The 12,032-nt window shown below is 43.1% G+C and overlaps 2 protein-coding genes across 5 annotated transcripts in view; one reads left to right on the top strand and one right to left on the bottom strand.

Moving 5' to 3' along the window:
- The window catches only part of LOC115858674 (cyclic AMP-dependent transcription factor ATF-7), a 91,056-nt gene that overhangs the window by 12,508 nt on the left and 66,516 nt on the right, over nt 1-12,032 (bottom strand). For all 4 annotated transcript variants that reach the window (XM_060305672.1, XM_030866815.2, XM_060305674.2 and 1 more), the window contains exons 4-9: nt 8,887-9,005; nt 5,647-5,784; nt 3,695-3,852; nt 2,364-2,463; nt 1,719-1,832; nt 980-1,132 (exon numbers count right to left, since the gene is read on the bottom strand). In XM_060305672.1, the coding sequence (XP_060161655.1) occupies nt 980-1,132; nt 1,719-1,832; nt 2,364-2,463; nt 3,695-3,852; nt 5,647-5,784; nt 8,887-9,005 (782 nt within the window). The remainder of the gene's footprint in view (nt 1-979; nt 1,133-1,718; nt 1,833-2,363; nt 2,464-3,694; nt 3,853-5,646; nt 5,785-8,886; nt 9,006-12,032) is intronic.
- LOC115858750 (potassium voltage-gated channel subfamily E member 3-like) lies at nt 11,129-11,527 on the top strand. The gene has a single exon (XM_030866946.1). It carries the CDS (start codon nt 11,129-11,131, stop codon nt 11,525-11,527), a length of 399 nt encoding a protein of 132 aa, XP_030722806.1.

Below are 12,032 nucleotides of genomic sequence, written 5' to 3'. Positions count from 1 at the left end.
AATTGATGAGGAAAAAGTGTTTTTTGGGGGTATTTGTTTACTGAGCCATCTTAATACTGTGACATCACATTTTATTAATATATTGTTTTTCTTTTTTCTTTTTTTTTTGGCTGTGTTGGGTCTTCATTGCTACGTGCAGGCTTTCTTTGTTGTGGTGAGCGGGGGCTACTCTTCGTTGTGGTGCATGGGCTTCTCACTGTGGTGGCTTCTCTTGTTGCAGAGCATGGGCTCTAGGAGTGCGGGCTTCAGTAGTTGTGGCACGTGGGCCCTAGAGTGTGTGGGCTTCAGTGGTTGCGGCGCATGGGCTAAGTAGTTACGGCACGCGGGCTCTAGGCGCACGTGCTTCAGTAGTCGTGGTGTGCGGGCTCAGTAACTGTGGCTCGTGGGTTCTAGAGCGCAGGCTCAGTAGCTGTGGTGCACAGGCTTAGTTGCTCTGCGGCACGTGGGATCTTCCCGGAGCAGGGCTTGAACCCGTGTCCCCTGCATTGGCAGGTGGATTCTTAACCACTGCATCACCAGGGAAGTCCCTAATATATTGTTATTATCTGATTTTTGCTATAAATCTAATCAGGTAAGTTTTTTTAGGTGGGTGGGGGCTAAGACCTAAGATAGGAGAGACTAGGGGAAGCCTCCTCTGGTGTACAAAGTGGTTTGAAGTGAGGTCCTGTCACATTTTAGAGCGTTCTGCAGATACAGCATTCATATATAGAAATAACCAAAAAGCAGAAAACAAAAACTGAGACCTCCTCTGTGACAGTTCTGCATTACCCAGTCTGTTTGCATTTAGTACAACCCAAGGATGGATAAAGAATAGTGCATTTTGCTACTTTCAAACTGTCAACAAGACCCAAAGTGCAGGTAGACGCCCAGAATGCTGAAATCCACTCTTCTTTCATTTTCTTCCTCCTTGAAAAAACAGGTATGACTTAAAGAGTAATGGTGACACAAACTGGTTCCCCCATCCAAGGGTCTAAATGACCTGTGGCTGGGCAGGGGATGGGGCGTCAGGGTGCTGGACGAGGATCTGGCTTTGCTCTGGACGGGCTGTCACCATGGTGCTGGCAGTCCCCACCACCATTCCACAGCCACCGTTGATTGAGGAGACTTGGTGGGTTAGGGTAGCTTTTAGTCTCTGTAGGAAAAGATAAGGAAAAATAGCTTGTCAAGGGTGAGATTCTATCAAGGGTGAGAAGAGTGGGCTTAGATTTTATTACTGATGTTACAGACAACTAAAATTCCCACACTGATTTTCCCTTAACAGAGGGATTAAAAGAAAATGACAGGGAGAGAGAATGTGCACATGATCCCTAAAATACCTACTCTGTTCCCTCACTATCATCCTGGGCACAGTTGGAGGGCGGGGGTTGCTGAAGCTATAGAGTCCAGATGAAAGCTCTCTCCTGGAACCTGGCCAGGGGCTGGTTATTACGCAGTTATTCACCTCCTGGCCAGCTCTCCTGCCCACTCATCCACCCCTCCATCTGTCACCCTGGAACTGAAACAGCAAGAGTTCCATTCCAAACAATCTGTGCTGCTTCTTTTCACTGCCATGGTCTATGTACCAGTCTCTAAAGGTGGAAGAGAGGAGATAGGAGTCATGAATCAGGGTCTTTTCTTCTCCAGACCCCACAACTGGGTGGGTCTTTAGTTCTGCAAGCCCCAGAAGATACCACTTCTTTCAGAAGGGCCAGCGTTGCCCCGGGCTGGGATGTACTCACCATCTTGGCTTCTGATGGCATAGGGTGGCCAGAGGGAGAAATGGAACCACTGCTGTTAACTGGTGGGCCAGGGATACCAGGAATGTTGGGCACCATAGACACAGGTCTGGCCAGCTGGATCAAGAGAAGGAAGAAAAACCAGAAGGGAACATAATGCTATTAGTGGGGCAACAGCTTCCCCAAATGAAGTGCTTTTGAGATTGGCACATTAGGGCCTGTTCTATGCAACCTGCGCATAGGGCATGCAGAAACAGCCTGGGAAATACCATCCCCCATGGAGCGCCACAGGATAGGGGACCTAATCCTCCAGTGCTATGACAATTTCTATGGGGAAGGCTGAGGCTGTATCTTGAGGAAAGTGGTGGGCAATTTGTGAGGTACTTAGTGCCAAGTGAAATCAACCAATCAGCAGGCTGGCAAAATCAATTCTTGGACCAGGAGCCAATTGTCCAGATGAGCCTTTGTCTAGTGTTCCATAGTGCTGGATTGGCAGAGGTTAGTGAAGAGTACGGGCAGGCTGCCATGTTCAACTACTACAGATCAGAGCCCACGTTTCCCTGGGGCTCATGTGTGTCTATGAGCATTCAGGTGGAAGGGAGGGGTTAATGTCTTGGTAGGGTTGGCTGCCCCAACTTCAGAGCTCACCGATATAACAGAAGGCATCTGTACCGGAGGCCCTGGCAGCACAGGCATGGTCTGTCCATTAGCAAGATGCATGACGAGAGGGAGGGAGCCAGTGGGAGACCTAGAGGAAATATGAAGAGAAATGCTCATAATACGGACCCTTTTGCCAATGATCCTCCTCCTATAATTACAGCAGATTTCCAGTCTTTTCTAGTAGCGTTGTAAAATCCTGGCACCCTCATGAAGGTGGATAAAGCAGGGAATGCTACTTACCTTACCTTATAGATGGAGAGAAATCGCAAGATCTTTACACCTTGCAAATTAAATGCACCACTGAATTCAAGTGGGTGGGAAGCTAATCCTATTAAGAGTTTAGAACAATTAAATAAACATCCCTACCACTGGCATGTATAAATTCTGTCTTGCCTTAGGCAAGGAATACTTCGACCAAAGCTGTCATTTTGCAAAGCTGAATTATGTCATATGATAGCCAAATCTGAGTAAGTTCCTCCTGTTCCTTTCCACATTTTGCTCTACTCTGTCTAAGAAAGAAGCCATCCCTTTGTATTTTTCTTAGTGGGTCTAGAGAACAATAAACTTTAAGAGGCTGAAGCCTGATAACAACCTCTTAACCCATGGGTACCTGGGGACAGGATCTTAAGTCATCCCACTAGGAAATCTGTATGGGCCATGCTGGGAGTGAAGACAAAATTAGGAATAGCAAAGACCAAGAACCCTAACTGGGACTGAGGGGAACAACCAGACTTAAAAAGGATGACTTGGGCTTCCCTGGAGGCGCAGTCGTTGAGAGTCCGCCTGCCCATGCAGGGGACATGGGTTCCTGCCCCGGTCCGGGAAGATCCCACATGCCGCAGAGCGGCTGGGCCCGTGAGCCATGGCCGCTGAGCCTGCGCGTCCAGAGCCTGTGCTCTGCAACGGGAGAGGCTGCAGCAGTGAGAGGCCCGCGTACAGCAAAAAAAAAAAAAAAGATGACTTAATGGGTTTCAGCGCCTCCATAAACATCCATATGATTGAAGCCAAGAACTAAATATATACTTCCCTGTGTGACCTCCACCACTATAATGAACTTCCTAAAGTTCTAAGGATTCTTCTTTTAGATCGAAGAAGTATTAAACCTCCAAATTAAGGCAGTACACCCCCAAATAAATTCTTGCTTGTCTACTAAAAAGGTAAAGAAGATTCTGTTTATGGGGTGAAAAATTTATGTTGAGAGACAATCTCAGTGACTTGTTTTCCTTGAGTATTCAGAAACAGTCTCTATTTAATCAAATAATTTCACACAGAGGAAAGACATTCAGGCTTCACTGTTTCTCCCTGCTCTCTTTACTTACCCCAGTTGCCTGTTGGATGGTGGAGCCTGTGTGATGACGGAGGTTGGGGAAGGAAGGGTTGGGTGAAGTGGATCATAGCCCAAGTGGAGAGGCAGGGAGCCAGGGCGTACGATGGTAGGTGTGGGCGTAGAGATCACAACAGGCTTTGGGGCAACATCCTGGGGAGAAGACACCAACAGATCACAAAATGCTTTAAGGGACTGCTTATAGGGAAATACATAGCTGGTAAAATCTAGTATAAATTTATTGGAAAGAGCACTTGGACTACTCATGTAAATCATGACCTGATTCCATCGTGATCATGGACCCATACGTCACTCACCCATTCAGTAGGAATGCTGAGTTAAGACCTTTTGGCTATTTCCCTTTCAGGGATGATGGCTATATGAGTGAGATGACAGTTGGCAGATCACTTGAAATTTCTGTAGAAGCACTAGAGTACCATATAAATTCTAAGGAGTGTTATAATTTTTTTTGGCAGGCGACCATGCCGTGCAGCATGTGGGATCTTAGTTCCCCAACCAGGGATCTGAAGTAGAAGCGTGGAGTCTTAAACACTGGACCGCCCGGGAAGTCCCAGGAGTGTTATAATTTTTCATGATCTAGATACTCTCATTCTAAACTTGATGCTCAAGTGTCCACTGATCTCTAATGGGAAAAGACAGGTATAAGACTGGTGATAAGGCAACCCAATTGGTCTTAACCCAACGTCTCCTAGAGACCCCTTAAAGAAAGGGCTACGGAAGTTTGAATAATGATCATATTGTGATAAAACAAACCGCTTCCCATTGTTAAGCTGTAAGGACCTTAGACTGCCAGTGGCTACAGTGGCCCTGAAAACATCTCTAAACAGCCTCTAGGACCTGGCTGCTGATGAAAAGAGGAGGGGGGGATACAGTTGTAATGTTTATGGAGAGGGTAGTTTTGAGATGTTAGCAAACCAGTTTTGGAGGGAGGTAAGATGAGGTACAGATGCTCTATCCACAGTGGATATTAAAATTAATAACCACTGGTAGCACAGTAGAGACTGGAAGGAGGTATGATGGGCCTTCTGAGGTTATGATGAAATTATCAAGGTGTTGGTTACATAAGCTGTAAACTTTGTGAAAATTCAGTAAGCTGTATACTTACAATTTATGTGCTTTTCTGTATGTGTGTGATATTTCAATAAATTTATTAAAAATACTTCACAAAAAGTTTCCTTTAAAAAAATAATAATCAGAATCCTGACAGATACTCCCTTTGAATCACTAGAAAACTTCCCTCTGGGAAGACATTTTTTCTAAATTGTTTAATGTTCAATTTATGAATTATGTGATTTTTCTTTTCCACTTATCAATTGAAGTAGTACAACATACATAAAGTACGTTAATCTAAAGGATAAAATAAAACTAAATGACTTTTGATATATGTAACAAGTCTTGTTGATGGACATTTGGACTGCTTCCAGTTTTTTGACTATTACGAATACAACTGCTATGAACTTTCTTGTATACTTCTTTTGGTGGACATATGTACTAATTTCTCTTCCATACAAAGTGGAGTTGCTGGGTCAGAGAATAGGTGTAATTTATATAAATCTTCTAAACAATTAACATTTATTTAAATATAATTGGGCTTCCCTGGTGGCGCAGTGGTTGAGAGTCCGCCTGCCGATGCAGGGGACACAGGTTCGTGCCCCGGTCCAGGAAGATCCCACATGCCACGGAGCGGCTGGGCCTGTGAGCCATGGCCGCTGAGCCTGCGTGTCCGGAGCCTGTGCTCCGCAACAGGAGAGGCCACAGCAGCGGGAGGCCCGCGTACCGCAAAAAAAAAAAAAAAAATATATATATATATATATATATATATATATATAAAATCAATCCTCCTGTATCACACAATATTTATACAACAAACGCATCAAAACTTCATCTATCAATTAACGTTTGAGATGACTCTTGGTAGAGTTTTACCTTCTCCCTGAGTGGTGGGGAGCAGGGGCTAGAGGCAGGACTGTCAGGTGGGGATGAGTCTACCTCCACTGGCTCTTCTTCTTTGATTTTGATGTCTGGTGTAGAAGGCAGAGACATGTCAAGGGGCCCAGAAGCAGCCTGTTAAAAGAGAGAAGTGAGCATAGTTCAACCTCATGATTCCCTTCAAGTTAAAGTTATATCTTCCCAGTTAAAAGATGAGGGAATATACTTCTAAGAAGTTCAGTCCTTGGTCAAAGCACCAAACTGAAAGTCAAAGAAATGTGGAGCCCAGGTTTTATGTACAACTCTGGCCAAATCCTTTAACTTCTCAGGGCTTCTGTTTTCCTCCTATAAAATGAAGTTATATCTGCCTCGCCATGGGTGAACACTTATAAAAATTCCGAAAGGGAAAAAAAAAAAGCAACCTTAAAATGCTTATAAAGGCCCTGAAAGGAGAAAATAAAAAAAGATGCCATTTATCCATGCAAATACAATGACTATATTATTTTTCAGGAAAGCACGATTCCTGAATCCAGTGCCTTCGTATTCGCAACCAGCTCCATTGGCTACTAGCGAGCTGTGAACAAATTTTCTGCCGATCAGAATGACTAGGTTACCCAATTATCAAAAGCAAACCAAATCAAACTGGCTATTAAAGTACTGTCAACAAGACAGGAAATATCTTTTCTGGGGAACTCCCCATGCTTGATCGTGTTCTCACCCCAAAATCTGGTGCTAGAGGCTAGAAGTTAGGGTTTGGGGATAACAAAGAAAGGAAAGGCTGGTCATTTCATCAGTGAAAGAAATTAGAACTTGGTTCTAGGAGCACGACTGGAGAAATCCAGAAAGGAAAGAGTACTTTTCTGGCAGTAGTGCAATCAACTCACAGAACTGTGGAGCCATAAGTGGCTTTGAAGAGAACAATAAACCATCTGAGATGACCCTGATACTGCGCCACAATAGGAGAGCTGGCACTGCAGTTCAGTTTCATGACAAAGTGCGTCCTTTGTTCTATTCTTCCCATATCCTAGGTTTCTTGATGAAAGAGGAGCTTGTTTTTAATTTATCCCTTGCTATCTTAATCACTAGAAATATTGGTATTTGAGCAAACTGAAGATAATCTAGTGTCTAATACATGGTAATGTAGTGGTAATGGTTCTTTCTCTCCAATCTGATAAGGATGAGCAACAGCATAGATGATTTCATTTCTGCCCTCATTTTTTCTACACAGATGTCAGGTCCAGTTGGGCTAATTCTCAGATCCCTGAAGGCAGAGGGCTGTAGGAAGGAGAGGCCTCTAAGTGAATACAATCACAAGTTTAAAATCTGCTAGAGGAATCTCCTAGAAAAGCTGTGGTTCAGAAAAGTTTGGGGCTCATTAAACACTCCTGGAGACAATTTTCCACTGAGCCTGTGCTTCTCATCAAGTAGACGTGAAGACCACCCCTGACCCAGCAGGGAGAAACACTGAGAGATGCCCAATGAGTAGAGGCCTAACTATGAATGGCTTCCTGTGTCAAGTGAGCTAAAATGGAAGTGGAAAAGACCTGGAGCCTTAAAAGGAGGTTAATTTTCTTGAATTTGCCTATAATGAGTTTGGTTTAAAATCCTTCACATCCTGGTGGAAACAATTTAACTGATTTCTTTGTTTAGGGGGAGGGAGAAATGACAGGGGGGATGAGGTAAGGAAACTGTAAAATAAAATTATACCACATAGGTTGAAGCAACTGATTGATGATGGACCTGGGTCTCTGAAGAAAAAGAATGACAAGCAGACTGTGGCTAGTTCTGCTGTTTGAAAGAACTACAAATATCTGCCACCGTTTCCCCACTTTCTTTTAGTTTGCGGGAGACAGCATGAAATGAAGATCACAGAAAAGCTATGGAACTTGGAAAGACCCCCAGTGATAAGAAAACTTCATTCTTATAATTTAAGATGGATGAAAAAATCATGCACAAACTCTCTTGATTTACCTGCTATCTCTCTCTTAAGAGGGAAAGAGCTCCTCCTGGAAATTTTTTCTTATGTCTTGGCTTTCCTATATTCTCATGGGATTCCATGCCTCACTGTACCACGCAATTATGGGAGGTACATGTGTTAATGTATATATGTTTTGAGATATACTGGAATTTTTTTCTGAATTATTAGGGAACACAAACATGATTTTACATAGTGACTAATAACCCAGAATTCTAATTCTAAAGTACAGTAAACTTTGACCTTCTCAATTTCCTTTTTTTCCAAAACCTTATTCCATGGGAATTATTCCATGGGAATTATTTTTCTTTGACTCTGCTTCTTGAACTATTTCCTCTGATCTTCCACACTAAAGGATTCTCTAGGGATCTTGAATATAAAGGTTAAAATCAGAATCACAGCACCTCAGAATCTGAAGTGATTCCAATATTTTAATCCTCTCTACAATATCTATACGAAGTGGCCTACACATAAACGAACACACTTTGTTATAGCTTCCTATCCTGGTCCTATTTCTACCCCTGGGGCACAGAGAATATTAAGTTTAACCCCTCTTTTACAGGAAAGCTCTTCAACTAGCAATGTTTGAAGACTGCAATTTTGTTCCAATAAAATTTCTTTTCCAAGCAAAATGTCCTCAGTTTCTTTAAATGTTCCCAAAGTGACCTAATTTCTAGTTCTTTCACCATCCTTGTTGATCTCCTTTGAAAGGCTTTAAGAACATCCTTCCTTAAGCTTAATGTCTTGAATATTACTAGAGAGCTACTTGAAGGTAAGAGTGATATACACTGAAACAAAGAAGAGTTGAAATTCAATAAATGTTTATTGATTGGCTGATTGAATAAAACAGTCCAGGTGACAAGTCTGATTAGCTCAGAAAAGAGTGGGATTTAGCAAAAAAGATGTTATCTAACAAAATCTGAGTAATTTATAATCTTTTTTAACATCTTCAACATATTCAGAACAAAAATAATTAAAAAACAGATCACTGAAAATGCGCCACTGGAAGAGCAAGAAGACTGATTTTTGATGAAGATCCAACACTTGTGCTGATCCATCATCGGGACCACCTAAAGACCTGAGTGGCTGACTAGGATCTGTGAGTACTATCTGGTTCTACAGAACCAAGTCCATAATTTTGTGCTTTAACCAATTAAGCTAATTAATTATTAATTTGCTTAATTATTAATTATCCCAGGACACAATGAAAGTTGCCTAGATCTGAACACTACCAGTTTTTCAGCAAAAGTCCCGTCTCTTGCCTTTTTTTCATCCTCATCTGCAGCTTTCTTGAATTCATGTTCAAAGGAGCTAGCTAGTTCATTGAAGAGCCCCACCTCTTCACAGTTCTTCAGGAATCTAGTCGGAGTAGGAGTTTGATCTGTAGACATGAAAAGAAAAGGAACCTCTATTTTAGTTTTGACCTGAAATTAAAACTTGAGAGCACATAGAGAACAGACTTTTATTCTTCTATTTGGAGTGAATCTCTGTGTTCAGGCAAATTTGCTTTAATTGAGCTCTAGTAAGTAAAGACTGGTGTTAGACCACCAGAGGGTGTCTGTGCTGTGTTGCCTCAAGGCCAGCAGAGGGAAGTCAGAACAATGTTTTTGTGTGACTATCTATGTAACCACCTTTCTCCCAGAGGCTGGTTTCAGCTCCCTCACCCCCAAGCAAAACAAAACCGCCCACCCAGGTGGAGTCTGTGAAACCTCTAGATAGGAAAATCAAGTACAGTTAAGTGACATTTTCTCTTTACACTTACTCCCTGCTAGGTCTGAAGTGAGTAGGTATACGCAGATGGACGTTAAAATCTGATGAGGAGAAGAAACTGAGGATCAGATGGTTGAGTCTACTTGCTAAAGCTACCAAGTAAGAAATGGTGCCTTGTCTTTCAGTTGTCACTGAGGTAAGGGTCTATTACCTTCTGAAGGCATTCCAGGCAAATCTAGGGTCTGGGGAACAAGACAGCAAGATCATGAGCTAGAAAAGGAAACTGCAAACAATAGAGCTCATTTCATAGAGACCTGGGTCTGAGAGCAAATTCGAGAAACCAGGATATTTGGATTTAGATTTGCCAGCCAAAATACCCTCTCAGAGGCTGCACAAATCTTTCCTCAGCACAGTGCCTCTGCCCTTGGGAAGAGGAAGTCTCTTGGTAAGCCATGGGAACTTTTTAAGCGACCTGAATTTTAGATTTGAGCTTCTCTCTCCCCACCCAGTTTTTCTAGTTCTTCTCTCTTAGGTCAGTTGAATCTTGTTCCCTGGTCCTAACTCTATTATGGTAGTTTTCCTTGACATACTAATCACCTCAGGGATTCATCTCATACTCCAAACCACTAAATTGAATGATAGGGATAGAACAATGTTTAAATGATATTTTAAGGAGTGAGACCTGGGGCTAAAATCGCTCCTTCTAGCATGATCAACTGGGTATAGTCCAGTGGGATTTTCCATGGAAACAACATAATTTTTTTTTTATTTAAACAAAACCTCTTCTGAATCAAAAGAATGTTTGGAAAAATTACCACTACCTCCCAAAATAGTTTTAAAAGGTTCTCTGGCAGCTTTGGTTGGCCAACGATAAAGCCACTTTCCCTCCATCTCTGGGTGAGTGGAGGTAATATTCCCTTATGCTTAGAGAGTACTTCAGTAAGGGCACATGAAAAAGTCACGACTCAAGTGGAACAGGACGGGGCAGCTAAGGGCATGGCTATGGCAGAAGAGGGCCTTTTGGATCTCTGGTCTGAGGCTCATATAAACTTTTCCCATTCATGAACAAACAGCCAAACAGCCAGAAAATGTATAAGAAAACCCTTAGCCTGCTCTGATGAGTCCAAAGAAATCAACAGGTGTTTACTGAATACATTCTGTGTTTTGGTGCTATAAGCATACACTTGTGTGTATATTTGGGGGAGGGGGAGATAGGAGGATAGGAGTCTGGGCCAAATATAAAACATGGTTCTTGCCATAGAGAACTAAGAGTATGTTTTTCAGTTGAGGAAATCAATTTACATATATAGTATCATAGTATACAAAAAAATAGGTGCCATGTACAGTAGAGAAAAAAATTGTTATAGAAACTAAATAAAGACAAATTAATGACAGCAGTTAGGAAAGGTTTCAAGAAGCGGGACTTGAGCTGGGCCTTTAAAGAATGGCTTCAGATGGTAGAGAAGAGAGGAGATTAGGAAGATAAGAGGAGTAAGTCAGGTGAAGGCACAGAGAGAGGCAGGGTATGGGCACCAATATATAGATGAAGAGAAAAAGGTATGTCTATGTCAACTTACATCCCATGTTAGGGATGTAAGTTGCATCTAAAGTTGGGTGGGGCACATAGTGGAGGGGGCGCAGGCGGTGCTGACCGCAGGCTCCGAGCAGAGGGGCTGGCGGAGTGCCTTGGGGTGCAGTGTGGGGCACCCATGAGCCCAGGACGAGGTGTCCAATGAACAGACGGCGCCCCCAGGAGCCTTGCCGACCGGCAGGACTACAGAATGGTACCCCTAAATGGAGAGAGTTAGGGCTGATCAGAGAGGACGAGAAACAAGGAAGGCTTCTGAAGGACAGCATCCTCCGATTCTTCCCCCACCTGAATCCCTGTTGCTATGGAGACCACCAAATGGGACTGAGACCTGGTATGAGAGCCTGCATATTGTGATGAAGGCTCTAAATGCCGCTCTTCACAGCAACTTGCTCTGCCGGCCAGGGTCAGACAACCTGACTGAGGAGAGGCAGGCCACCCTACCTGGCCGCGATGACAACTCCTACAGGTACATTCTCTTCATCATGTTCCTATTTGCTGCCACTGTGGGCAGCCTCATCCTGGGATACACCCGCTCCCGCAAAGTAGATAAGCGCAGTGACCCCTGTCATGTATACATCAAGAACCAGGTGTCTATGCTCTGATGCTAAGAGCCCGGGGATGGCAGAAGATCAAGATTCCTGAGGATTATCTTGTGGGGCCCCCAGAACTCAGCTATGTGTTACATCAGGCCTCAGAGTCCTAGTCTGTAAGATCAACAAGAAACAGTGCTAAGGGAGGTCATTTCTGGGGTAGGAGGAGAGGATCTGGCAGAACTAGGCCTTGTTGATAAGGATTTTTTCCAGCAAAGATAGACTTTACAGACAGTGGGAGCCCTCTGAACAAATATATAAAAGTGGCAGGAACTCCCTGGCGTCCAGTGGTTAGGACTCTGCACTCTCACTGCCAAGGGCCTGGGTTCAATCCCTGGTTGGGGAACTGAAATCCCACAAGCCGTGCAGTGTGGCCAAAAAAAAAAAAAAATATATATATATACACACATACATATATACATACATATATATATATATATATATATATATATATATATATATATAAAAGTGTCAACAGATGATGACAAATGAGTGTTCTAGTGGCTGTAGTGTTGGG

This window comes from Globicephala melas, chromosome 10 (assembly GCF_963455315.2).
Source record: "Globicephala melas chromosome 10, mGloMel1.2, whole genome shotgun sequence".
Classification (NCBI taxonomy): Eukaryota; Metazoa; Chordata; class Mammalia; order Artiodactyla; family Delphinidae; genus Globicephala; species Globicephala melas.
Note: the sequence above shows the minus strand (reverse complement) of the source record. Positions and strands in the feature narration are given on the sequence as shown.